Source organism: Sus scrofa, chromosome 12 (genome assembly GCF_054392235.1).
Source record: "Sus scrofa isolate SSC_HxYL_T2T_F1_AM1 chromosome 12, Sscrofa_HxYL_maternal_Yorkshire_Landrace_v2.0, whole genome shotgun sequence".
NCBI classification, from domain to species: Eukaryota; Metazoa; Chordata; class Mammalia; order Artiodactyla; family Suidae; genus Sus; species Sus scrofa.
The window spans coordinates 49,295,960-49,319,334 of NC_139394.1; the positions used below are offsets into that span (position 1 = coordinate 49,295,960).

A 23,375-nucleotide genomic window follows, 5' to 3' on the forward strand; every position below is an offset into this window, starting at 1 on the left:
AGTAGCTTTCAGAGCAGTGTTTGGAGCTCTGAGGGCCCCACCCCCGCCCCGACTCCCTCTTCCAGGTCATCAGGGAGGCAGTGACTCATAGAGGAGCAGGTGGCTTCTGCACAGACTGCCTGGGGTCACATGCATCCCTGCTCCACTTCGCAGCCCTGTGACCTTGAGTTCCTGTCATCTCCAAGCCAGCTTTTTTTTTTTTTTTCTTTCCCCACCTACTCCTGTGGCACGTAGCCAGAAATCAAACCACGGCAGGGCTCTGAGGATGGAGAATGTGTGAAGTGCTAGGCCCAGTCAATGCTTGGGGCCTCACAAGGCCTCAGTAAATGTTAGCTGCTGTCACTGCCCTCACAGACGCACCCTCTGCTGTGCCTCCTAGTCTTCTCTGGCACATGGGAGAGGCCGCAGTCAATCTGGATTTCTCCACTTGAGCCCTTGCACCTCTCCCCGCCCCCGTTTCTGCCAGCTGGGCCTTGGTCTCAATCGATATCTCTGCCAGAGTCAAGTGTGTCTGGCCCAGGATGGGCCCCACACTCACCTGGCTCCCCCACCCCGACAGCCCTGGCAAATGGAGCTGAAATATTGCAGAGGAGACCAGTCCCCTGGCCCCAGGCCTTTCCCCCAGCCCCACTGCCTCTTTTGTTCTGGACTCCTGATCTCCCCGTGTTTCTTCACAAGGGCTTCATCCCACAGCTTTGCCTATCAGTGCTGGGAGAGTGAAGCTTTTCCTCCTCCCTCTCCTCTGCTTGGGGCTCAACAGAGGAGTCAGAAAAGGCCACTGCCGCCCAAACCAGGTGAGTTCCCCACCTTGCTTTTTTTCATTGACAATCTCTTCGGCTGTTTATTGGCAGAAGTTAGGGGAAGGAGATGGCCTTCTGCCAGGAATTCAGTTCTTATCCCTTCAGCAATGAAGGTCTAGAAGGGCCTAGCAGGAGCAGGGTCATACCACCTGGGACGGTCATATGCCCTTTGATGCCACCAGCACCTTCCCAGGGCCACTCAGAGAAGGGAAAAGCCAGGCACAGTGGCAGAGTGGGTTAAAAGGTTCAGTTTATTAGGGCTACCACTGCAGACAGTACTGCCTGTCGCCAAGTGGATTTCACATAGACCCATCTCCCTCTAGGCAGGGCCTCCTTCCCACCCCACCCACCTGTGCTCTTCTCCTGCCCTGGGCCTAGGGTGTTACAGAGGAACAGGCTGTGCCTCTCCCCTGCCCTCCCCCCTACCCTCCCACCTACAGACTTCCTCTTGCAGGATGGACTGCCCTTCAGAAACCCCTGCAGCCCCTTAGCACCTTGGTTCCAGCCACGCCCAGAGCCCACCTCCTCCCCACAGAAGTAGCCAGGTTGGAGGAAGAGAGAAGCAGGGGATCAGCTAAGGCTTGATCGCATTTATTCTTCACCCTCGTCTCCCTGGCCTCAACTGAGATTGGGGTTGGATGCTGGGGGAGATTTCCTCTTGTTGACCTTCTTGACCGGCGAGGTCTTCGTCCCCAGCTTCTTAGCCTGGACTATGTTCTTCTCTCTCTTCCTGGGCGATGAAGACTCCACAGTATCCTCACTGGAGGGTTCCTCCCGCCCAGGGTCCTTGTAACTGTCCTCACTCTCCAGGTCTTGCCGGCTGTCCGGGCTGGACTCTGACATCCTGGCCGACTCTCTTGGGCTTAATGATCGGCTCAAGTTTGGAGGTGATTCCGATTTAACGGGGCTTTTCTTCTTAGTCAACTTGCCTTTCTTGACTTTTTTCTTCAGCTTTGCTTTTTCATCCGTCTCCTCCTCCTTGTCTTTCTCTTTTTCCTTTTTCTTCTTGACCTTCTTGATCACCTTGTTGCCCTGGGACTTGCCTGTGGGGCTTTCAGAGCGCCAGATGGTGATGGGAGCTGCTGAGTCCGGGGTACCCGTGACCATGACCATACCTGTGTCGGTGGCTGTGGTGGTGGGCCCCACCTGGGTTGGGATGGGAGGCTTGCTTTCTTCCTCCTCCTCCTCCTCCTCTTCCTCTTCTTCGTTTAGGTCATCTGCCCCACACTCATGGTGGATGGGATGATGGATCACAGCCACGGAGACAGGCCTGTAGCTTTTGCACCTGGGAGGGAGGAAGGGGACAGGGAAAGACAGTTGACGGAGAGTGGGGGCCAGTGCCCCAGAGTGCCCCCCATCAGCCTGCCAGCACTCACCAGCCATACCAAAACCGTTCCACACACTCGTCCTCTGGGATGAGCTCAAAGCAAGGGGACTGGATGATGTTGAAACAGGCTGAGCCCACATCACGGGAGCAGGTTGGGCCCACATCATTGGAGCTGCTACTTGTCTTCTCTGAGCAGTCCTTCAGCCTGCCACACAGAAGACTCAGCCTGGCTCCCATGCCTCCATGACTCCCCAGGGGCCCAGAGCAGGAAGCCTGAGGGACAGCAGGCTTCCCCTGGGCTCAGCTTAGGCTCCCAGAAGACCTCCCCATAGCTCTTGGAGCTGAGCCACGTTTACAAAGCTGGGACTGGACTGGCAGCGCCAGGTCAAAGCTGAAGGGGGAACCACAGTGAAAAGTTGGGCCTGGCTCTGCCCAGGAGTCTCCTGAGCTGTGTGCCTCCCAAGGAGGAGGGCCCTTACCGGGAATCACAGTCGCAGTGGCTGGCAGAATGCAGGTGCAGGTCCTGGTGGCTGTAGTCAGAGGTGAAGGGATGGATGATGTGCCCGGTGCACCTGTGTTTCCAGCAGCACCTCTCAGTGTCCTTGAATTCACCTGAGGGGGTGGGAATCTGGGTCTCACAGGGACAGCAGCAGCAACACACCTGGGTCTTCTCCCTCCCCACCCAGCCTCACAGCTCCGTCTAAAGTTGTCACCAAGTTCACCTGCTGCCACCATCCTCCCTCCCCGACAGCTGATTCTGCTGCTGAGTAGAACTAGGTCTCGGCACGCTCTCTCCCTGTCACTGTATCAATCTGCCTGCCCCTCCCAGACTCCCAGGAGAATGTCTCACCACGTCTCCCTTGCTGTCCGTCCTCTGACACCTGCCTCTTCCCCTCCCCTGCCTCCTGCAGGAGCCTTTCCTGCGCCCTCCACTGTCTCCCAGCTGCTCTCTGACCCGGGGGAGGGCCCTCTTGCTGTGGAGAGGGGAGTCCCACTTCAGAGTCCCCAGTGGTCTAAGCCGGCAGCATCCTCGTTCCCAGTCTGCCCAGCAAACGTCCAGGAAGCCCTCACCCCCTCTGAAGCCACCCCACTCCAGGGCCTGCTATGGCATCATGGCTCCAGCCTGGGGGGAGATAGGCCTGAGCCCCAGTGTGTCATGCTCCTTGGCTTTTCCCTCCTTTATTCTCCTAGCCCTTTCTCACTCACTTTCTCAGGCTCTCTATGGAGTCTTTCCCTGCTCTTTGCTCATCAAGTTCCCATTTCACTATCCATTCTCCTCAGTCCTGAGGGCAACAGACTTGAACAGTCCTCCTCTTGTAGGCAGCACAGATACCATGCCCCCTTTCTCAGGGCTCAAGGGCGAAGTGGCTGGGGAGAGGATTGGGGACTAGAGAAGAGCCCTGCAGGAAGGCACCCACCTCCACTGCTCAATGGAATGCAAGCCCTGGACACAGCGTCTCCTGGCCTCCACCCCCACTGCCTCACCTTTGACCTTGCCTAAAGTCTGCCAGTGGTTCTCCCCTCAGGCCACCATCTACAAGGTAAGCCCATGAAGTGACTCCCTGTGCCCAAAGTGGCACACACTAGGGCAGAGAGGACAGGGCGCCTTCCTGCAGGTTCCCCCTGGTCTCCAGCTCCACACACTCCCGGAGGAGGAAGGGACAGCCTGGTTTGCAGTGCAGTGGCTAGCTAACTCCCTCCAGACAGGCCAGGAGGATTGTGCCTTTATCCAGCCCCTGCAAGGGGTGGGAATAAGACAAGACCTCGTCCTGGCCATCAGGCAGAAGTTAACCCAGGTTGGGGGTGTACTAGTCCGAGGGAACTTAAAGTACTTGAGAGAGGCGTTCCCGTTGTGGCTCAGGGAGTGAATTTGACTAACATCCATGAGGACACAGGTTCGATCCCTGGCTCACTTAGTGAGTTAAGGATCCGGCGTTGCCGTGAGCTGTGGTATAGGTCACAGACATGGCTCAGATCTGGTGTTGCTGTGGCTGTGGTGTAGGCCAGTGGCTATGGCTCTGATTCAACCCCTAGCCTGGAAACCTCCATATGCTGCAGGTGCAGCCCTAAAAAAAGACCAAAAAATAATAATAATAATAAGTACCTGCGAGATAAGCAGCAGCTTGGTCTGAGCCTTCCCCACATTCCTCCTCCCTTCCCAACCCCCTTCTCTGCTCTGAGGGGCCCAGGTCCTCTATACACCCCTGACCCACTCAGTGGCCTCCCTTTCTGCTTCCTTTCCCAAGGCGGGTTTCTGTGGGAAAATAGGAGGCAGGGGGAATAAGAGTCCTGCATGCAGGGACCACCACCACCTCGGGGTTTCTTCGGCACTAAATTGGGGCAAAGGGCACCAGAGCAGCAAGTGCCCTGAACTTGTAGCCAGACAGGCCCGAGTCCAAGTCTAGCTGGGCGATTTACTTCTCTAGGCCTTGACTCCCTTATTCACAACATTGGGATGCTGGTAATACCTATTTTGTGGGGTTGTTGGGAAAACTCAGTTCACGTATGTCAAAGATGTTTGTGCACCATAAAGTGCTGTACAAAGCAGAAGGGTGATTGGGGCCTCCCTCTGAATTGTGCAAGAAGGGATACAGGTAGGATAGCTGGGTAACTGCTTCAGGACCAAACACTTCCCTCCTTCCTCCTGCCACCAGACGACGGGCAGTGGGGACCCACCTTCAGAGGAGAAGGTAGACGCATCAGTGCTAGACGCCACGCTAGCCAGCAGATGTCCTCTCTCCCAGCCGGGTAACCTGCTTATATCTGAGAGAGCACAGAACGGTAGCAGCAAACCCCCTTTCCCTTGCCATTCACTCAAAAAGCATTTCCTGAGAAGCTCCAGGTGCCAGGCCTCGGGAATGCGGAGAATAAAGAGCAGCACAATAGTCCTTGCTCACAAGGGGCTGGGGGCCGGGGGAAGAGGGGGCGCAGGAGAGGTGTGTGGGACAGTGTGTGATGCAGACGCTGATGGGGAAGGAAATGGGGGAGGGAGGAAGGCCTTCGTGACCACAGACAGGGACACCTGCTGAGATTGGAGGGGTGGGCTGGGAAGGACTTCTTGGAAGAAGCGTAATAGGAGCTACATCCAGAGCAATGAATAGGAGTGAGCCAGAATCTGGGCAAGGAGGAACAGTTTCAAGGATTGTCCCAAGGTATGTGGAGCCTGGTCAGAGGGTGTCTTCAATCAAAACTCCAACAGGACAGCAGCTCCATCAGCACCCATGGGTAGAGATGGCCACTTTCCTTTTTTTCCTACAATTAGCTTTGTCCTTTGGGATATTGGAGCTGAGTCCTGCTTCAGGAAGATAGCTGATTGCTTGCGGGCTTCAGCTGGGCCTTCACCCTTCACTTGGTCATCCCTCTACAGGTCCCTGGTCAGATTCTGTTTTCCACAGCACAGTAAGTACTCAAAACTAATGCCATGAGTGAAATGTCAAGCACCTCCCGGAAAACTCCTCCCCTGCTGCTGTTCCTCTCAGCACGTCATTTTACCAGCATTATCTGTGGCCACTCCTACTCTTATCAACCCCCCTCCAGCCAGGGGAAGTGTCCTTCCTCCTGCCCAGCACCTGAACTCTAGGTCCCAGCCAGAATTCTCGCCTTTTCCCTCTTTAACGTGTTTGTCTTTAAGGTGTTTAATGTGTGTGACAAGCTATGAACATCTTTAAATACTCTATGAACCCCCTTTCTCCCTCTGCCACTGCACATCCGCTCCGCGCCCCCCCCCCCGCTTCCATTTCAAAGAGCAACTGACACCTCAGCTAGAAATCGAAGGATCTCCCTTTCTCTCACCTCTCACCATCTTGATGAGCAAGTCTTGCCTACCTGCCCGCATATCTGTGCCGTCTCGGTCAGACCCTCATCATCTCTGACCCGGACAGCTGGAGTAGCCTCCTACCTGGTCTCCCTGACTTCTGTCTCACTGCCCACACACAGTCCTCACAATGCAGCCAAACTGGTCCACCACATTCCTCCTCTTTAATAGCATTCCGCTGCCTTCAAGACAAGGTGCAAACTCCGTACTCTGATATAACTGGCCCCCAGTTTCTTCCACAGTTGTAAATTCCTCTCATCCATCTGTCCCTCTCTCACTCCTCCCTTCGCCATTCCTTCTCTCCTGCTACCCACTTCCCAGGAACACCTGCTCATCTTGAAAAGAATGCCATACCTGTCTTTTGCCCCTTTACCCGGCACCGCAGCACTTCATGTTTTTATTCTGTAACAGCTTGAGAGCAAAGCCTATATTTCATCTGCCTCTGTATCGACAGATCCTAGGACATGGAAAGTGCCCCGTAAATGTTGGTCGATTGAATGAAGACATGAGTAGAATAGAATAAAAAGCCCCTGTTGGAGCCATAAAGAAGCTAGAGATTCTGCCCAGGGTTCAAACTTAGGAATTTATCTAGGGAAAGAGAATTGACCCTGGATGAGCATCTTGCCAACGTCAGGCACTCTGCTGGTCTTTTAGAATATGCCTTTGATTCTAAATCCTCACCACAGCCTGTTCTATGGCTGGGGACACAAAGACTCAGCATAAGTAAATTCTCCAGAGACACAAGTCAACAGATGACAGAGGTAGGATTCAAAGCCAGTTTTCCTCGCTCCATAGTCTTTGTTCTTTCAGCCCTGTCACCTTGCAGTTCCTATCTAAAACCTGTCCTGCCAGGTATAACTTTCCACTACACCTGCTTTCAACTCTAACAGCCAATTCCTCACCCTCTGGCTTTGAGATACTCAGTCCTGACTTCACAGCCTCCCTCATCCAGCCTGGACCCTAAGGTCAGGTCAGAGAGGCCTGAGCCAGGGTCAGTTTTCAGACACTCCAGAGTTAGCATGGAAGAAGCTTATATGCAGGGTCCACTGACTAACTCCTGTCACACCTGCAAGAAGCCTTGACAGTCATAACTCTGGTTGCCAAGGGGAGGGATTTAGTAACTCCTCAGATCTGAGGAAGGGAACCTGCTCTAGTTTCCCTCTGAAGCAGCAGTGCAGAGCTCCTGCAGCAGAGTGACTCAGGTTGGACACGGTGGAGGTGGGGAGGCACTTCATAATGAATGAGAGTTATGGCTTAAAAGGAAGAGAGAGGTTTGTGGTCTCTTTCTCAGTAGGACATTAATCGGGGCGCAGGGGCCTAACTCAGAACTCACAGGTGATGCTCATTGGTACAGACGTCTCCCAGTCTTGCCGGCTGAGGAGCTCCCCCCGCCCTTGCAGCACAGGGGGTAGTGTTCCAGGTTGGGCACCCAAGAAGCTGGACGGGGAGGAAGGGAGGGAGGGAGAAAGGAAGGGAGGGAGTAACCGAGGAAGGGAAGGAGAGAGGAGGAGGAGGAAGCCAGGCAGGGCAGCTCCCGCCTCCGTGGAAAGGCCACCTGGGCCCCGCCCACATCTGGGGGCGATTGTGATGTCATGCGTGGAACTTCCAGACCTTTTTCAGCCCCCAGAGTCAATGGAACGGCCTGCTCCAACCCTGGTGACTAGTTGGGCGCTGGACCATAGGTTCCAGCCAAGGCCTGCACTGGGGCAATGGCTCAGGCCCCCGGCTGCGGCACCTGGTGGTGGGGCTGCAGCTCTGGCTCCCATCCGACCTTTCCAGCCAAGCCCGCAGGCGATTCTCCAGGTCCTCAGGACCCTAGTCCTCAATCATTGGTCCACGGCTCTCCGTGAGCTGGTACCCACCCCACCCCTGTCAGCCCTTGGCCCCGCCTCCTTTGTCGGTCTCAGGTTCCACACCCTCCCTGGGTCCTCAAATCAGCCCTCTTGCCACGCCCCCAACTGGCAGCCCTCCCCTAATCTGCAACGCCCTCTCTTTACCAGTGCTGCTCTCGTCCCACGAGCTGGCATCGTCCTCAGTCTTTTCCTTAGTCCACCTTTCAATCCTCACTGTTGTTCTGACCCACATCGCTCTCAGCCCACTTTGTCTCTACAAGACTCCCTCGCAGAAGTCCAACACTGAACTTCAGCTTGGCTGAGACCATCCGTAAAACCCAGTCTCAGCTTCGCCCCAGTCCAGCCCTTAACTCCGCCTCATGCTTGCCCAGTCGCCCCTCTCCCCCCGCCGCTCTAGGCTGAGATGTCTTAGCCCAGGTCTGAGCTTCAGCCGCGCTCTTCATCCGGGGCCTCCCAGCTCCTCGCGGGCCCCTCCCTCTTTGTCCCACTTTAACCTTAGCACCTCCACTTTAGCTCGGCCGCTCAGGTCCAGCCCTCAGTCCCATCCCTAGTTCCTCTCCAGATCTGCTCCCAGTTTAGCCCTACCCCCAGACTCTAGCCCCGCCCCTAACCCCGTTCTTAGCCCCGCCCCAGCCATTCTCTCAACCTCACGCCTCGGTCGGCTCTGGGCCCCTCCCAATACTTCGGAACCAAGCCAGTGGTCTTAGCCCCGCCCCCAAGCTACACGCCAGCCCCTGCCCGCGGGTCTGGAGAGTGACTGCCACCAAACTCCAGCCCGACAACCAGGCTCTTCCAATGTGCCTAATGCCTTGGCAAGAGGCCGAGCTCGCTCTCCCCGCCCACAGGCCCCTCCACTGAAACCCGTGCGATAAGGACGCGATGTCGACTCCCAGCCCCCTTACGGAGCCCACCCCCAGCGCCTCCTCCTAGCCCCCATGGGGCATCCTGTCCCAGAGACAGTACTCCTCAGTAAAGACCTCAACATAGAGCCATAGAGTCTTGGTCACTCTTCCCCAAAATAGTTATTATAGTTAAGGTTTCTGAGCTCTTTCTATGTGGGTTAGAGCTTTATTTCCATTGATGCAACCTCCTGTCCTATCTCTATAGGCTTGTCCCATGCAGGGAAGGAACAGAACCAGCTGCATGCATAGTAACCTACTACACACACCGCACATGCATGTATCACACTTTTGGCGTGCACACACACAAAAATTTCACCACACATGGACCAGTGCAACAAGCACACATGCACATGCCCCTCACAGACACCACCCAGAACACAGACCCATACCCCTGCTCCCTACATGACTGCTAGCATAAACACTCCACAGCAGTACTGTGGTTCAGGACACACAAACACGCATGTATTGAGTTACAGACTGTGTAAGGCAAGGGTTGTGGAGAGCAGTCCTGGGAGGGAACAGAGATGGAAAAACAATTACAAAAGAATGTGAAAAATGTGTTAAAGCCACATCACTGACTAATCACACCCCACAACTTCTCTTGCCACTAGACTCCAAAGCCAGGATATGCCTCAAAGGATGGAAAAGGATGCTGTTTAAACAGTTTTTTTTTTTTTTTTTCTTTCCCAGAGTTATCAAGGGCCTCTCCTGCTGCTGCTCTGCATAGCCCAACCTTCACCTTCCTCCAGACCCAGCAGCCTGAGTGGGTAAGACCTCACCCAGGTCCTCCTACCCAGTGTAGCTTTAGAGAGATCTAGGAACAGCAGGGGAGGGGAAGCAAGGAAAAGGGAAATTGTGCAGAAAAGCCAGCCAAAAGCCAGCCCTTCCAGGATAGAGCAGTAGGTAAGAATGGAACCAAAAATCACAACATTGTAAATCAACTATACTTTGATTTCAAAGGCGGGGAGGTTTTTGTGGTGCAACAGGTTAAGGATCTAGCATTGTCACTGCAATGGCTTGAGTTGCTGCTATGGCATGGTTTTGATCCCTGGCCCAGGAACTTCCACATGCTATGGGCGAGGCCAAAAGTAAATAAATAAAAATGGAACCAAAGGACAGAGCATTTGCTAATGGGGAACAATTACTCCATGGCCTCCCAGGATGACACCAAGCCAACATGTCCCTCCATTGTTGGCCCAGATGTCTGAGATAGTTCCAGCCAATCTCTGGCTCTGCGTCAGTGTCAACAGTGAGCCAGGTTCTTGGTCATCCTTCCCTCAAATAGTTATTGTAATAGTTAAGGTTTATTTCACACATGACACCACATTTTACACTTTACACATGTGCCTCTGAACCTGAGGCACAGAGGATAAGTGATTTGACTGAATGTCCAGGACGAATAGCAAGGATTCTGCCTCAGGGCACTTTTTTTTTTTTTTTTTTGCTTTTTAGGGCTGCACATGTGGCATATGGAGGTTCCCAGGCTGGGGGGCGAATCAGAGCTACAGCTGCTGGCCTACATCACAGCCACAGCAATGCCAGATCTGAGCCATGTCTGCAACCTACACCACAGCTTATGGCAACACCGGATCCTTAACCTACTAAGCGAGGCTAGAAATCAAACCCAAATCCTCATGGATCCTAGTTGGATTCATCACCACTAAGCCACAACAGGAACTCCCCACACTTTTTTTTTTTTTTTTTGAGAGTGAAAAAACATGTCTTATTTTTTTATCCAATTTAGTTTTTAATTGTTTTAAGATATAAGAAGACATTACTCATAACTGTATCTTGTTGTTGTCTTTTAGGGCCACACTGGCAGTATATGGAGGTTCCCCGGCTAGGGGTCCAGTCAGAACTGTAGCCGCCGGCCTACTCCACAGCCACATCAACACGGGATCTGAGCCTCATCTGCGACCTATATCACAGCTCACAGCAACACCATATCCTTAGCCCACTAAGCGAGGCCAGGGATTGAACCCGTGTCCTCGTGGATGCTTGTTGGGTTCGTTAACCGCTGAGCCACCATGGGAATTCCCCATAACTGTATGTTTATACCACTAATGTATGTTATCAGATAGCACATCTTAGTAAGAGGCCCTGCCCCTAACCTTCCTAGGCCTTTTGGTCAACCCCCAAAGTACCCAAAATTCACTCACTTCTGTGTTCCTTTCAGAGAAGTATTTTTTAAAGGGAAGGCAGGAAGAAGGTTTTATATATATATATATCCAGTGGTGGACATTTGGGTATAAGCACCAAGTAGGAGGAGATATTTGGAGAAAAGAGACCAAAGGAAAGGACTCCCAAAAATCTCAAAGATCATTCAGATGTCACCTATTAAGTGTGCAGTGCATCCACCCAAATGTCATTCCTGAGTTCCCAGGCTGCCTGAGATCTGCCCAGAGGCCAGGAATGGCCAGAATCCCAGCAGAAGGCTCCAGGCCCCAGATCACCCTACAGCTCTACCCATTCCACATGCCTGATCCCCCACAAAGGACTCCAGCTCCCAGCCTGCTAGTAACAGATATTTTAATGCATAAGGCACAGTGTGAGGCTGGAACTGTTAAGCATCCTCATACCCAGAGGGCCCAGCAGGCTGAGCAAGAGCAGCAGGGCCCACCTCCCCACCACAGCAGCCTGCAGGGCCCCTGGAGGTGGGGCAAGGGAGGTCTTTGGCACGGTGCCTGAGGACAGGACTCGCCTGGTCCCAGCTACCAATCTGGGGATACTGCCAAGGGGCAGTTCTTTGGTCTGGAAAAACAGTCAGTGCAAATGTCCTGGAGAGTTAAGCTCTGGGAGAGTCAAGGTGGCACGGCGCCCTGAAGCTGGGCAGTCTCTGGACAGTCCCCTCACCCGTCATGGGCAGCACGCGGGCTTCTTCTTGCTAGCAGTTAGGTAGAGGTTGCTGTCATCACTGTTGAGACCTTAAGAAGAGTAATAAATACATGAAGCAGACCTGGAGGGTCCCTGTGCTCTCTGCCACCCTCACCCAGGCAGGCACTCACGGACAACGTCCCCAATGCGCCGGGACCCTGATTTCTCCAGCTCAGCCAGCACGTTGGCCTCAAAGGTCAGTGCCGCCACACGGAAGAAGAATTCCCGGACATTTTCACCTGACACAGGGAGCAGATGGGTGCTCAGGAGCAGTTCCAGGCCTGGGGTCAATGGGCACAGCTGGAGGTGGAGGAGTGAGAGGTAAAGTAGGCAGGGATGCCAGAGCAGAAGGAAGGCCAGAAGTCTGTGACTCACCCGTAAGAGAGGAGACTGCCCAGTACTCGGCCTTCATCTCGTGGGCCACCTTGAGTGCATCCTTCTCCATCAGCACGTACTGAGCAGGAGTCTGAGCAAAAGTCCGAGTCAGATGCTGGGGGTGGGGTTTCCCTCGTCATGGCGGGAAGTCCCCCCACTGGCACACTCACACTCAGGTCCTTCTTGGAGCCCACGAGAAAGAGAAGCACACTGGAAGGGTCATTCTCCTTGAGCGCATCTGCTAGCCACTGCCTGCCATGGACAGTGGACAGCAAGGGATGAGGGGGATAGGAAGGCTCCCCCCACTGATGCTCTTATGCCCCATTAGCCTCCCTCTGGTCCTGGATGCATTCTTCTCCTTCCCTACTGTGCCCCTGACCCCCCTCTTTTTTGAATCTTCTCTTCCCAGAGCCCCCAATCCAGTTGAGCATCCCCACATACTTGGTATGTTCCAGGGAGGCCACATCATTCAGGTTGAAGACAATGATGATGGCTGTAAGAGTGGTAGCAACAGCTGCAGATTGTGGCAGAAGCCACTACTGGCTCATTTCCAGCCCTAGGTGCACCCACCTGCCCCTACTTCACTCACCCAGGCCCTTACCTTGAGCGCCACGGTAGTAAGTTGATGCAATGCATTTGAACCTCTCCTGTCCAGCGGTATCCCAGCTGGGAGGAAGGAGGCAGGAAACACAGGTATGTGTGGGGCGGGGGAAGGGGTGGGTGAGGTGGGGTATAGGTGACAGGGGAAGGAATGGCGGGAAGGAGTGGAGGAAGAACTCACAGCTGCAAACTGAAGGGGACGCCCAGCACCTCAAATCGTTCCATCTCAAAGTCCACTCCAATGGTGGCCTTATAGTTCTTATCAAACGTGTCTTTGCAGAACCTGAGGGGGCACCAGATGCTCTGGTCCTGAGCCCAGCCCATGTGGCTAGACCTGGGCCCACCCTGCCCAGCACAACCCAGCTCAGCTAACACCCCCCTCTTACCTATTAATGAGACAAGTCTTCCCCACCGACAGGTCCCCCACCACAATGACCTTGGAGATCTTAAATCTGCTGGACATAAGAGTGGGCAGGAAGAGTGAGCACTAGCTCTTTCACTCAGAGGAGCCCCAGGGTTCCCTAGTAGGTCCACAAAGGTAGCTGCACCCAGGCTGAAGTTACCACGGACACCAGGGCTGGACAGATGCGCTGGGGAGGAGTGTTCTGTGCTTCAGTATTGGAGATATGAATTTGAATTCCAGTTCTCACACTTACCAACTGTGTGACTTAGGACAAGTTTCTTAGCTTCTCTGAACCTCAGTGTCAACATTTGTTAAGTGGAGATTTAGCACACATTTTATTGGGTTGTTGTGAAGGTTAAAATGAGCTAAATGTCCTATATTCTGAGATATACCCCCCCACACACACACATACATTCTAACATCTCTGAAATAAGGATACATCTTAAAAGTGTGATGGTGTTTTCCATTTAATTAAAGACAATAATGGTACCCAACACACTGCCTGGTATAACACACAGTAAGTGCACAACTAATGGTGACAACTGTCACTAGTTTTTTTTTTTTTTTACCCACAATGGGACTTATCCCTCTAGGACGGCCCCCTGCCCTGAGGGAAGCTGAGCTGGTGACCACGCCCTCATCATGGACACCATCTCTGTGTCCGGAATTAAACTGCCACCCTCCTACCCCACCCCATCTCACTGGACTTGCCACAAGCTTGCTGGAAGAAAAGGGAGCACATGAGGACATGAAAAGGCATAATCATATAGCCGGCAGAGGCTGAAATAGAGCCTTATGTACAGGTTTCCTAGGACTTCCCTTTTTTAAGGGGTGTCTCTAACTCACCCCACGGTGCCTGTCCGGTGCTCCTGGCAGGCGCAGGTGACGCGGGGGTGGAAGTCTTTGCGCACGTGCAAAGCGGCCTCCTTCCTCAGGCACTGAGAGGGATGGAAGAGCATGGGACTCACCCATTCCTGGCCCTCTTCCCGCAACTAAGCAGCCCGGGCGGGTGGGGTGGAAGGGTGGGGAAGGGACCACCCAGAAGCAGGTCTAGCAGGGCGGCAAGGCTGGGCCCAAACCTCTAACGGATCTGGTGCCGCCTCTCCCCGCCCACACCCACCACAGCCTGGAGCCCGACGTGGCCTTAGCGCCTACCTGGGGCAGCTCCGCCAGGACGCGGTCCCTCCGCACTGGCGCCAGGATGTTCATCTTGCCTGCGGCTTTGCGGGGCGCCTGGAGAAGGCGCAGAGGCCTGATCCGCCCCAGCGACTCGCGCCCGCGGAGACCCGACAATCACCCTCGACCGAGGGGTCCCGACTATAACTCGGGGCCACGGGGAGCCTAGGGGAGCCCGTGGCCTCGGGGACGCTACGACCACCGCAGGCCACGGGGATGAGACAATCACCCGGGGCCGGGGCGAACCCACAATCACCCGGGCCCGGGGCGTCCCGAGGACGACTCGGGGACGGGGAGACTCCTGGGCCACCAAGTGGGGTCGAGGAGTCCCGTCTGGGGGGACCCGGGCCCGCGCAGATCCTACAATAACTCGGGGCCGAATAGTTCCTACAATAACTCGAGGCCGTGGGGACCCGACGACAACTCGGGGTTGAGGCGGCCCTACCATAACAGAACGGCCCGGGGGCCCGGAGCGGCCCCGCCACACGGGGTCAGTGTAGGCAGGGACGGCGCGGGCGGGGGTCGGCTGGAGGAGGGGGCGAGGGGCCCAGTCCGCTGCAGGGCCTCTGGTCCCACTCTGCTCTCCCTCAGAGAGCGCTGTAACTTGATCCCCGGAAATTCCTGAGAAAGGGCCGCCCCCCGCCCCTCTCCCGGCAGCTCTCAGCCTCGCAGCCCGCCCTGGCCTCCCCCTCCTCTTCTCCCCCGACCGCTGCCCCAGCAGAGGCTCCCCCCGCCAGACGCCTCACGTGGCACCAGGCCTGCCCCCACCCAGGTTGGAATCTGTCCAGTTCGGGATCCCCCGGGTCTCTCTCCTCTGCACCTCCGGTGCTGGTCGGAGCCTCCGTGGGGACCCTTACCCAGCCGAATTGGTGATGGGGAATCGGTGATTGCTGCGCAGCATCTGGTTGTGCCAGGAACCAGCGGGAGGGGAAAGGGGGAGAGAAGGGGCCCTAGGAGAGGCGGCGCTTCCCTCCTCAACTCCAGGCCCAGGGCATGACTCATATTGTCTGCCCCCGCTCGCCCTTCTGCCCTGGGAGGTGATGGTGGGGAGCGCAGAGGGGGTGTCAGGGTCGGAGTCAGGTGCCCACCGAGGAGAGAGATGTCCGAAGTCTGGTGCCTTTTCCTCCAAGGCTGATCTGTAGATTGGGGGGTGGGGGCGAAGACCAAGCTGCCTCCCTCGATGGAGGGTAAAGGAGGGCTAGGAGAACCCAGGATTCCGCACTTTGGAGCGGTCACGGCTCTGGGCCAAAGGTACTCCTCTCTGGCATGGGCGTTCTTTGCTCTGACCCTATTTGAATCTTCCCCGCCCCCCTTTCCTTTTTACAGTCTGCAGTCTAGAAGAGGGGATAGCACATATCAATCTCACCTTCAAAGGGGGAACTCTGATTCCAAGAGGGGACGGGAGGGCAGAAAGGCTGTGTGAAGTGGGGTAAACACAGTCCCTCAAAGAAGCAAACCTGAGCATAACTAAACTGCTCTGTGTCAAGAACTGAATTTGAGGATGCAAAGATGACTGGAGCAAAGAGACTACTTGGGAAGGTACTGTGGAACGAAGTTATTCCCCCCCCCCCAAATGAGTGAATCCTGGAGAAATCTGAGCGCTAGGTGTTTGGAATATTGACAGTCTCTTAAAAGAGTATTATTGTGAAGATGCATGAAATCTGTCACAGGTAAAGGGGAAGATGTGGCCGCCTCCTACCCTCTCTTGACACTTAGCTCCTCCCTTCTGCCCCTCTGCTCCTCCCCTCTGCCTGACTCGACTTTTTCTGCCAAGGAATCACCGCGTTATAAATAAGCCATGTCCCCTCTGTCGACCTCAACTTCCACAGACGTTGTCTAAGGGAGTTGGACTGGACAAATTCTGCTCGAATGTTATAGAATTTTGCTTCACTCTCCCTAAGTCAATTTAACTACAATATATTAATTCCGTTTGCAGTGTTACAGTTCTTGGAACTGTAATTCTCTCCTCTAAAGTTGCTCAAGACGGGAAGCGTTCAGACCCTTGCAGCCGCGGGCTACACCATCCACCCGCCGCAGCAAACACGTGTCTCCAAAAAACTACAACCCCCATGAAGCTTTAGTGTCTGACATTAAAGAGGGGTGGTGCTAGTTTAGTCCCTCTCGCGAGGAAGTTAAATCTACCATTCCCGGCGGGCGCCGCGCTGCATATTATCCAATCAGCCTTAAGCAAAAAGAATCGCGAGTCTTCAGTGAGACTTGGCCCTATAAGCCCGTGGGAACAGGTCTTAGAAACCCTTTTCACGAAGATGGCGCCGAAGGCAAAGAAGGAAGGTGTGTGCTGGGGCTTGGGGTTCCACAGCTGACTGTCCTGGGATCCCCGTAAGCAGAGTGAACCGACTGGGCCGACTGGGAGGACGGTGGCAGGGCCAAGCCTTTGGGTGTCTGCTCCGGAGCGGCTCCTCACGTTTCGGCAATGCTGAGGAGCGCGTGGGCCCAGCCGCATGGGCTGGGTTCGGTGAAGGGGTTAGGGGAGGCAAGCCTGGCCGGCACCACCTGCCCAGGACAGCCAGACAGTCGGCCCTGGGGAGCTCCATGTCTCCAGGCCTGTAGAGAGTCTGTACCCTGAACTTGTTTTTCCTTTTTAACCCCCATGTTAAATGGAGCTGTATACCTTCCCAAGATGGCTGTGCGGTGGTATATATAAAACTATTAGTTCAGGTTCTGGCAGTTAGCAAGCGTTCGATCATTGCTAGTAAATTTTTTTCATCGTAACCCAAGTTCGCCCTAGTGTCGTGCATATGATGGAAAAACTTGAACTTCCTGAGGCTTGTGATGTCTTCAAAGGAACCACTGATGCACGTGTAGCCTGGGGCGCCCACTACTGGTCTTGAGGCCGGAAGCGATCGATTTCTGTATCTCTTGCACTCTTCATTTTCTTTATTTCTCTCAGCCCCTGCCCCTCCCAAAGCCGAAGCCAAGGCAAAGGCTTTGAAGGCCAAGAAAGCAGTGTTGAAAGGCGTCCACAGTCACAAAAAAAAGAAGATCCGGACGTCACCCACCTTCCGACGGCCCAAAACACTGCGACTCAGAAGGCAGCCCAAATATCCTCGGAAGAGTGCCCCTAGGAGAAACAAGTCAGTACTCCCCGGTACTTATGAAAAGATGTATGGGTGTTCTCTGTTGGTAGTTTGGATATTTACCAAACCTAGAGCATGGCTTCTCAGAATCATGTTGGTAATTTAGTGGGTTTCTGTAATGGGTGTGGGAGGAGATGATTTAAGAACAAAAGGTGTTTTGGGAATATTGGCAGGAATTGTTGTTTTAAACCCAGAGTCAGTGTCAAGGTTAGGTAATTTTTAGGTTAATAATTGCTTCCTGCGTGGTCTACTTTCTTGTGAGTGTAAAAGTGGGGCTTAAATGTTCTTTGTTCTGGGGTTCCAGGTTTAGGTTGTTCTTCATTGCACCTACTGCTGTAGGGAATAGTCCTTGAAGTTGAGGGTGTGGGGTTCTTTTTTTTTTTTTTTTTTTTTTTTTGTCTTTTTTCTTGGACCGCTCCGGAGGCATATGGAGGTTCCCAGGCTAGGGGTCCAATCGGAGCTGTAGCCATCGGCCTACGCCAGAGCCACAGCAACGGGGGATCCGAGCTGCGTCTGCAACCTACATCACAGCTCACGGCAACGCCGGATCCTTAACCCGCTGAGCAAGGGCAGGGACCAAACCCGAAAACTCATGGTTCCTAGTCGGATTCGTTAACCACTGTGCCACGACGGGAACTCCTGGGTTATTCTAGATTGATGAGATTCATTTGTCTCCACTGTGAAGGCCTGTAGCAGCTTTTTTCACTCACTTCTTTACACTCAAGGAATGGTCTGGCAGAGTGGGCAAAAGGTTAGGGTGCTTGATAGTTTTGGTGTCACACTGCTAGTAATGACTGGCCTTAAGGAGCACAGTTTAGAGTAGAGCCATGGTAGTAGTTAACCACCAGTGAGGACCCACTGCTTTCAAAGAAAAATAGTATGTTCTTGGAGAAAAGGACTTGATAAGGCTTTTTACCTCCACTTGAACCTAGATTTAGCAAGATGAGATGTTGAGATCTTACCTTTAGCTTCAAAACAGGACGATGTATCCAGGCAAATAGAGCCTTGCTTCTCTTTAAGTTTCAGGTGGAAAGATGTGTTGGGTGCGTTCAAGCTGCTGAATCTTTAACGTGAGCTAGCTGTAAATAAAAAGCTTTTAGAATTGATGGCCTGGGATTTCCTGCTGAGGTGCAGTGGTTGGTTTAAGGACCCTAATGCAGCGGCTCAGGTCACTGCTGGGGTACAGGTTTGAACCCTGGCCTGGGAACCTCCATGTGCTGCGGGCGTGGCCATAAAAAGAAGGAATCCATGGCCTGCAAGCCCTCGGAAGGGGCAAAATAATTGATTCTGCATCATGGTGAAGCATTAACATTCTTTGGAATCCTAGCCTGGGTTTCAAGATTCTGTGATATGTGTATTTTGGGGTTATCTAACCTCTTAAGTCTTGGGTTTCTTCTAGAAATTTGCCCTTCAGAAATGTTGAGGTCAGATAAAGAATGAAGACGTCTGGAACTCAGATCAGTGTTTAATCACTTAAAGGATGAAAGCCCTTCATAGGAAAGAGCACCAGGGTTCTGCCCCATGCTGAGCCTTCAGGTCCCCAGGCTTTGGGGTGCACATGATGACACCGTTAAGCGACCAAAGTCTGACAGAAATGATTGCTGCCTCGTTGTCTGATGCACTTGGGCTCCAGAAGAGGGCCCACCTTTTCTTTTACTGGGCCCAAGCCAGGTGACCCCTTTTTGCCTCTCCCAGGCTTGACCACTATGCCATCATCAAGTTCCCCCTCACCACTGAGTCAGCCATGAAGAAAATAGAAGACAACAACACACTTGTGTTCATTGTGGATGTCAAGGCCAACAAGCACCAGATTAAACAGGCTGTGAAGAAGCTCTATGACATTGATGTGGCTAAGGTCAACACTTTGATCAGGTGAGGGAGGTCCCACGGGGTGGGGAGGAGGCCAGCACCTCTGTCGGAAACCAGAAAACCTGAATGGAATGAAATTCTTTGATGCTGCTTTTGGGGTCAGAAGTAGGCTTTCCAGTGTGTAAGCCTTGAGAAGTGGGCAGTCCCTGCTACATTTACAGTCCCTTGTATGGAGTATGGATTTCGAACTGTCCTGCCTCTAGGGCTTGGGGGGATGGTGCTCATTTTCTTGATCCCTGTCTTTAGACAGAAGCAGGCCCGAGAGTAACATACAGTTAACATCAGAACACCTGCGGTGTTTCCCATAAAATGAAACTGGCTCCTTTTGTGGCTTAGTGGGGTCACTGATCCCCTCTGTGCAAATGATGGAAAAACTGCTGTGTGTGTGGGGGGGGGGGGAATGACATGAACAAAGGAACCACTGATGTGCCAGAAGACTGGGGAGGAAGAGAGTGTATAGGGGCAGGGAGGGCAGCAAGGACTAAGGCTTCCTTCTCCACCCTAGGCCTGATGGAGAGAAGAAGGCATATGTTCGACTAGCTCCTGACTATGATGCTTTGGATGTTGCTAACAAAGTAAGCTTCCTTTACTACAAACTCCTTAACACCCCCCTTCCTGGGTGCAAATGATGTATCTCTAAGCGACCAAAGCCTGAATCAAACTTCGGTGATTAGTCTCAACTGACTGACTGCACCCCTGTCTTACCCCTTATCTTGTGCCCTCATTTTGCATTTTAACTATGACATTCCCACTTTAATCTTCACATTTCAGCTCCCAGTAACAAAGCTCCCTTTTGTTTTTCAGATTGGGATCATCTAAACTGAGTCCAGCTGGCTAATTCTAAATATAAAAGTCATCACTAAATGCATGCTTTTTTGTCTGTATGTTGATTTCTGGTTGGGAGGCCTTACTGTGGTATATACACACCTGAGTAAGAGGGCTTGGGCAAGACTCTTGGTCTCAGTTACCTAACCCTGTTGGGACACTTGGCACTGTCACCTCACCATACTTATGTCAGTGACCAGACTGGGGTTGGTGTTTTTAGGACAACTACAGCTTGCCTCCATCACAGAGGTAAGAGACCAAGCAAGAAGCTTTACAAGAACCTTTTCCTTTATCTCTGGAAGAGGCTTTGTATAAAACCAATACTCAGTTTTCATTAGCACCCATTTTAGGGCAGTGCGAGTTGGCTGCTGGCTTTCCCGTAGCACCTTGTCCCCACACCCATCTACTCTGTCCAACCGGTCTGTCTGCTTCCCTCATCCCTTGCCCAAGAAAGGACAAGGACTTCAGAAGAGTACTTTCATTAGGGTTTTCAATAGTAGGTGCAGATGTGAAAGGTGGAGAGCATGGCCCCAGAGGACGCCTCAGGTGAGGGCTGAAGTCTCAGTTTATATGTGAGGCTGTTTTTTGTCACAAGTCCCTGGGTCTGTGCTTTTCACTCGGTCAAGAACTTGTCCTTGTGTTTCTGCCTGGGTATCTGCTCAGGGCAGAAGTCAGAGCGGAGGAGGCGGGAAAAATAGATGAGGATCATGACATCCAGCATGAGCAGGATGCTCAGCAGGAAGGTTCCCAGGGTCCTTTGGCCAGCATAACCCAGGAAGAGATAGGTGAGGTAGGCCTGAGGGGCTAGGCGGAAGAGAAGATACATGACCAAGTTGATGTATTTGTTGACCCGATAGAGGAGGAGATCTTGGGCGTTACTGATTTTCATCATCATGCGTATCGTGAGGAAGATGTTGCTGACCTCCACCAGCAGGGTTAGGACACCGCCACCAACAAATCTGCTCCAAAAGATGCCTGAAAAGAAGGCACCCATGGCCTACAAGGCAAGGGAGAGAATGGGTTAGGGAACTCAGATGCCAAAGCTTTTCTGGAAGTTGGTGGGAATATGAAGGCTACAAGATTGGGGGCTAGGAAATCCTCCCGTTTGCATCTTTTGGAAACACAGTGTATTCAATACAATTACATTTTGAACCCTATCCACAAGTTCTTGCTATGGGTGGAGTTTTCAGGCAAAGAAAATGAGGCCACGATTGCTGGCCTCAAGTAGTGAAGCAAGGGTACAGAGACTACCAACCCTCAGCATTCTAGCATTAGACCATAGGCCCCTGGGTGGGGTTATCTCCCAGATTCAAAAAGGCTTAGATTAGGTTGCTAGCACCAGGCCTATTCCACATCCCCTGCTCACTTACCATGACGTGATGGACAAGGTATTCCCAAGAAGCCCGTGATTGATGACTAACCACGATATCCACCGTGTCGTGGATGAAATACCCTAGCCGAGGGATGGGGAAGAGGTCATAAACGGGACTGAGCAAGAAACATTCCTGTCCCTCCCAACTACTTAATACGAAGCAAGACCTACCTGCAGAGAAACAAACGAGCAGATAGCCAGAAAGCGACCATGCTGTTTCAATCTCTACCAGCATCTCCGGGGTCTGCCATATACTGGATGGGAGGGAAGAAGGCAGGCGCTTCACTCGGTATCCCCAAGGACCCACAACCATGCCAGTGCCCGGGGAGTCTGGGCTGGTGCTATTGGCTGACCGGGAGCGAGGAGGGGCTTGGCTGAAACCCAGGTGTTCGCCGTTTCCCAGGTGAGAACCCCCCTCCCCTGGGGCTGCAGCCGCTCCTGGTTGGACAGCATTCTAAACCGGGAATCAGGTGAGACTGCCTGGGCCTCAGCCCGCCAATGAGTGATGGGAAGAGTAATGCGGGATCCCCTAGCCGCCTTCACTCCCCCAGTCCTTCACTCACCACAGCAGCGCCCAGGTCCCTGACACAATGGAATGGGCGAAGGAGACGAGCAGGTTGTGCCAGCGCCAGGTGCGCAGGGGGTCGGCGCGCACGTGCGCCGGTAGGGCCAGGCGACAGAGCGCGTGCCGGAGCGCCCGGAAGGTCAGCGTGGCGCCCAGGAGCAGCGGCAGGGCGGGGAGCAGCATTGGGGGCATGCTGACCCTCCCTGCCTTCTGTCTGTTCGCCCTCTAGGCCGCCTCCTCCGGCAGTTCGGGAAAGGGACTTTCTTTTGGGCTGGTCCACCCCCGACGCCTTTCCTGGCGGCCGCCAGCCTCACACACACTGTCTCCGCGGAGCCCTGTAGGCCCCCTTCGCTCCTCCCGTCCCTTCCCGTCCGGCCTCTGCCCCCGCCCCCAACCACCCGCGCCCCCGCCCCGCCCCGCCCTCCTGTCCCCGCCCCTCCGGCGCCTCCGCAGCGCGGAGGGCGAGAGCCCCATTTCCCCTCAGGCCCCCCAGGCCCCGCCAGGCTCCCGCGGACTTTGGGCAAAAGAGGCTGTCCTGGGGCCGCCACCGCCAAGCCACCCCTCGCTGGCGCCTCCCGACTGCCGACGGAGTCCCGCTTCGCTCGCCTGGCCTGGTTAACCCAAATCCCCTGGGGTCCCAGCTCCCCTGCCTGGGCGGGCCCTGAGAGAACTCTCTCCTCCCTTACCTCCTTTACCCGCAAAGCTGGGCGGGACCCGTCACGCACCCACGTCTTTTAAATCCCTAAACCTGGGGACCAGCCGGTGCCCCGTATCCGACGATGATCTCTCAGACCGTATTTTTCCGCTAGCATCTTCAGGCCAGAGTCGAACACGTTTACCTGCCTCTACCTCACCCCGCCCAAGTCACTGCCTAGAATCTGTCGACTAACCTATCACCACCCCTCCTCCCAGCCGGCTCTTGGGCTCCTGGGGCCGCGCGGCAGTCACAGTCCTCCCTCAGACAGTCCCAGCTCTCTTCTCCCCGCTTCCTGGAGGCCGGAGCGGGGAAGACGGCCGATGTGCCCAGGCCACCAGGGTGACCCTCACTTTGCCGGCCAGTGGCCTGGAGCAGTTGCAACTCACGACCGCTAGGTGACAGCCTGTCCTCACGCGGCGTGGGATCCCCTCCCGGCGTACAAGGAAGGAGGTGGTGTTTTTGCCCAAGAGTTAACCAGACTCAGCGAACGAAAGGGCGGAGGTAAAAGAGAAGGGAGTAGTTGGAGCGGGGGTGGGGGGCTGCTCTGAGAGTGAGGGAAAACCAGAAGCCTGAGGCGCCAAGAGGTTTGGGTGTTTGCTCTGCCTCCCCTGATGGCTCCAAGGTTACACATTAACCTCTCTGGGGCTCCGGGTCAACCAAGGCCTGATCAGTTTCTAGGTGAGAACACGGAGTGTCCCAGCTGAGTGGCTTTCCCCCTTGCCCTCCTCTGCTCACAGGGCAGCTTTGTCCGCCGGACACCCTGGCCTGAGCCAGCTACCAACAGGCCCTCATGGGGCCTTTCCAGTGGTCATTCCATGTGGGTAG

General features: G+C 54.1%; 5 protein-coding genes, 1 long non-coding RNA gene and 4 other non-coding genes across 28 annotated transcripts; 7 read left to right on the top strand and 3 right to left on the bottom strand.

Moving 5' to 3' along the window:
• The first annotated feature begins 113 nt into the window (after positions 1-113).
• On the top strand, positions 114-11,651 carry LOC146398272 (uncharacterized). 3 transcript variants are annotated; one of them, XR_014821664.1, is made up of 5 exons: positions 679-794; positions 1,611-1,687; positions 3,478-3,668; positions 5,390-5,526; positions 9,387-9,809. It is a non-coding gene; the product is annotated as an uncharacterized LOC146398272 (long non-coding RNA). The 3 variants fall into 3 exon arrangements; XR_014821663.1 differs by lacking the exon at positions 1,611-1,687 and adding an exon at positions 2,013-2,904 and having other exon boundaries at positions 694-794; positions 3,448-3,668; positions 9,387-11,651; XR_014821662.1 differs by lacking the exon at positions 1,611-1,687 and having other exon boundaries at positions 114-794; positions 9,387-11,651.
• PROCA1 (protein interacting with cyclin A1) lies at positions 1,376-8,360 on the bottom strand. 5 transcript variants are annotated; one of them, XM_084985656.1, is made up of 6 exons: positions 7,939-8,360; positions 4,804-4,890; positions 3,422-3,495; positions 2,607-2,755; positions 2,177-2,332; positions 1,376-2,085 (listed from the first exon to the last, which is right to left on the bottom strand). In XM_084985656.1, exons 1-6 carry the CDS (start codon positions 8,024-8,026, stop codon positions 1,419-1,421), a joined length of 1,221 nt encoding a protein of 406 aa, XP_084841782.1. In that variant the 5' UTR covers positions 8,027-8,360; the 3' UTR covers positions 1,376-1,418. The 5 variants fall into 5 exon arrangements, with proteins under 5 accessions (XP_084841782.1, XP_003131819.4, XP_005657051.3 ...); XM_003131771.6 differs by lacking the exon at positions 3,422-3,495 and having other exon boundaries at positions 2,607-2,739; XM_005656994.4 differs by lacking the exons at positions 3,422-3,495; positions 4,804-4,890 and having other exon boundaries at positions 2,607-2,739.
• On the bottom strand, positions 10,423-17,183 carry RAB34 (RAB34, member RAS oncogene family). Of its 12 annotated transcripts, none has more exons than XR_014820170.1 (11): positions 15,213-17,183; positions 14,104-14,316; positions 13,795-13,886; positions 12,932-12,997; positions 12,727-12,828; positions 12,547-12,611; positions 12,387-12,438; positions 12,116-12,197; positions 11,946-12,036; positions 11,702-11,870; positions 10,423-11,620 (listed from the first exon to the last, which is right to left on the bottom strand). XR_014820170.1 is itself a non-coding variant. In XM_013989967.3 (11 exons), the coding sequence occupies exons 2-11, from the start codon at positions 14,155-14,157 to the stop codon at positions 11,553-11,555; spliced, it is 780 nt and encodes a 259-aa protein (XP_013845421.1). In that variant the 5' UTR covers positions 14,158-14,316; positions 15,213-15,387; the 3' UTR covers positions 10,423-11,552.
• Positions 16,380-19,959, top strand: RPL23A (ribosomal protein L23a). Its single transcript, XM_003131772.4, has 5 exons — positions 16,380-16,416; positions 17,036-17,219; positions 18,918-19,094; positions 19,597-19,666; positions 19,896-19,959. The coding sequence occupies exons 1-5, from the start codon at positions 16,392-16,394 to the stop codon at positions 19,908-19,910; spliced, it is 471 nt and encodes a 156-aa protein (XP_003131820.1). The 5' UTR covers positions 16,380-16,391; the 3' UTR covers positions 19,911-19,959.
• Positions 16,878-16,944, top strand: LOC146398273 (small nucleolar RNA SNORD42). Its single transcript, XR_014822119.1, has one exon. It is a non-coding gene; the product is annotated as a small nucleolar RNA SNORD42 (small nucleolar RNA).
• Positions 18,670-22,190, bottom strand: TLCD1 (TLC domain containing 1). 2 transcript variants are annotated; one of them, XM_003131768.5, is made up of 4 exons: positions 21,852-22,190; positions 21,460-21,542; positions 21,287-21,369; positions 18,670-20,913 (listed from the first exon to the last, which is right to left on the bottom strand). In XM_003131768.5, the coding sequence occupies exons 1-4, from the start codon at positions 22,043-22,045 to the stop codon at positions 20,530-20,532; spliced, it is 744 nt and encodes a 247-aa protein (XP_003131816.1). In that variant the 5' UTR covers positions 22,046-22,190; the 3' UTR covers positions 18,670-20,529. The 2 variants fall into 2 exon arrangements, with proteins under 2 accessions (XP_003131816.1, XP_084841852.1); XM_084985726.1 differs by lacking the exon at positions 21,287-21,369.
• LOC146398274 (small nucleolar RNA Z17) lies at positions 18,774-18,845 on the top strand. Its single transcript, XR_014822127.1, has one exon. It is a non-coding gene; the product is annotated as a small nucleolar RNA Z17 (small nucleolar RNA).
• On the top strand, positions 19,448-19,521 carry LOC146398275 (small nucleolar RNA SNORD42). Its single transcript, XR_014822120.1, has one exon. It is a non-coding gene; the product is annotated as a small nucleolar RNA SNORD42 (small nucleolar RNA).
• LOC146398276 (small nucleolar RNA Z17) lies at positions 19,710-19,786 on the top strand. Its single transcript, XR_014822128.1, has one exon. It is a non-coding gene; the product is annotated as a small nucleolar RNA Z17 (small nucleolar RNA).
• On the top strand, positions 21,494-23,068 carry LOC146398277 (uncharacterized). The gene is made up of 3 exons (XM_084985742.1): positions 21,494-21,577; positions 21,692-21,758; positions 22,663-23,068. The coding sequence occupies exons 1-3, from the start codon at positions 21,499-21,501 to the stop codon at positions 22,943-22,945; spliced, it is 429 nt and encodes a 142-aa protein (XP_084841868.1). The 5' UTR covers positions 21,494-21,498; the 3' UTR covers positions 22,946-23,068.
• The last annotated feature ends 307 nt before the right edge of the window (positions 23,069-23,375 follow it).

What these genes read in the sequence shown, in the direction of transcription:
- RAB34 (XM_013989962.3), bottom strand. Translation starts at nt 14,157, where the DNA reads ATGAACATCCTGGCGCCAGTGCGGAGGGACCGCGTCCTGGCGGAGCTG. An exon ending in GTCCCCTTCAGTTTGCAGCT is followed by an intron (nt 12,612 to 12,726) that starts GTGAGTTCTTCC and finishes CCTTCCTCCCAG; the next exon opens with CTGGGATACCGCTGGACAGG. An exon ending in GCTCCAAGAAGGACCTGAGT is followed by an intron (nt 12,037 to 12,115) that starts GTGAGTGTGCCA and finishes ACTTTTGCTCAG; the next exon opens with ACTCCTGCTCAGTACGTGCT.
- LOC146398277 (XM_084985742.1), top strand. Translation starts at nt 21,499, where the DNA reads ATGCTGTTTCAATCTCTACCAGCATCTCCGGGGTCTGCCATATACTGG. An exon ending in GAAGGCAGGCGCTTCACTCG is followed by an intron (nt 21,578 to 21,691) that starts GTATCCCCAAGG and finishes GCCGTTTCCCAG; the next exon opens with GTGAGAACCCCCCTCCCCTG. An exon ending in CATTCTAAACCGGGAATCAG is followed by an intron (nt 21,759 to 22,662) that starts GTGAGACTGCCT and finishes TTTTTCCGCTAG; the next exon opens with CATCTTCAGGCCAGAGTCGA.
- RPL23A (XM_003131772.4), top strand. Translation starts at nt 16,392, where the DNA reads ATGGCGCCGAAGGCAAAGAAGGAAG. An exon ending in GCCGAAGGCAAAGAAGGAAG is followed by an intron (nt 16,417 to 17,035) that starts GTGTGTGCTGGG and finishes TATTTCTCTCAG; the next exon opens with CCCCTGCCCCTCCCAAAGCC. An exon ending in AAGGTCAACACTTTGATCAG is followed by an intron (nt 19,095 to 19,596) that starts GTGAGGGAGGTC and finishes TCTCCACCCTAG; the next exon opens with GCCTGATGGAGAGAAGAAGG.
- PROCA1 (XM_084985656.1), bottom strand. Translation starts at nt 8,026, where the DNA reads ATGTGGGTCAGAACAACAGTGAGGATTGAAAGGTGGACTAAGGAAAAG. An exon ending in GTCTACCTTCTCCTCTGAAG is followed by an intron (nt 3,496 to 4,803) that starts GTGGGTCCCCAC and finishes TCCTCTCCCCAG; the next exon opens with CCACTTCGCCCTTGAGCCCT. An exon ending in GAACGGTTTTGGTATGGCTG is followed by an intron (nt 2,086 to 2,176) that starts GTGAGTGCTGGC and finishes CCTCCCTCCCAG; the next exon opens with GTGCAAAAGCTACAGGCCTG.
- TLCD1 (XM_003131768.5), bottom strand. Translation starts at nt 22,045, where the DNA reads ATGCCCCCAATGCTGCTCCCCGCCCTGCCGCTGCTCCTGGGCGCCACG. An exon ending in GGGACCTGGGCGCTGCTGTG is followed by an intron (nt 21,543 to 21,851) that starts GTGAGTGAAGGA and finishes CCTCCCATCCAG; the next exon opens with TATATGGCAGACCCCGGAGA. An exon ending in ACCTTGTCCATCACGTCATG is followed by an intron (nt 20,914 to 21,286) that starts GTAAGTGAGCAG and finishes CTTGCCTTGTAG; the next exon opens with GCCATGGGTGCCTTCTTTTC.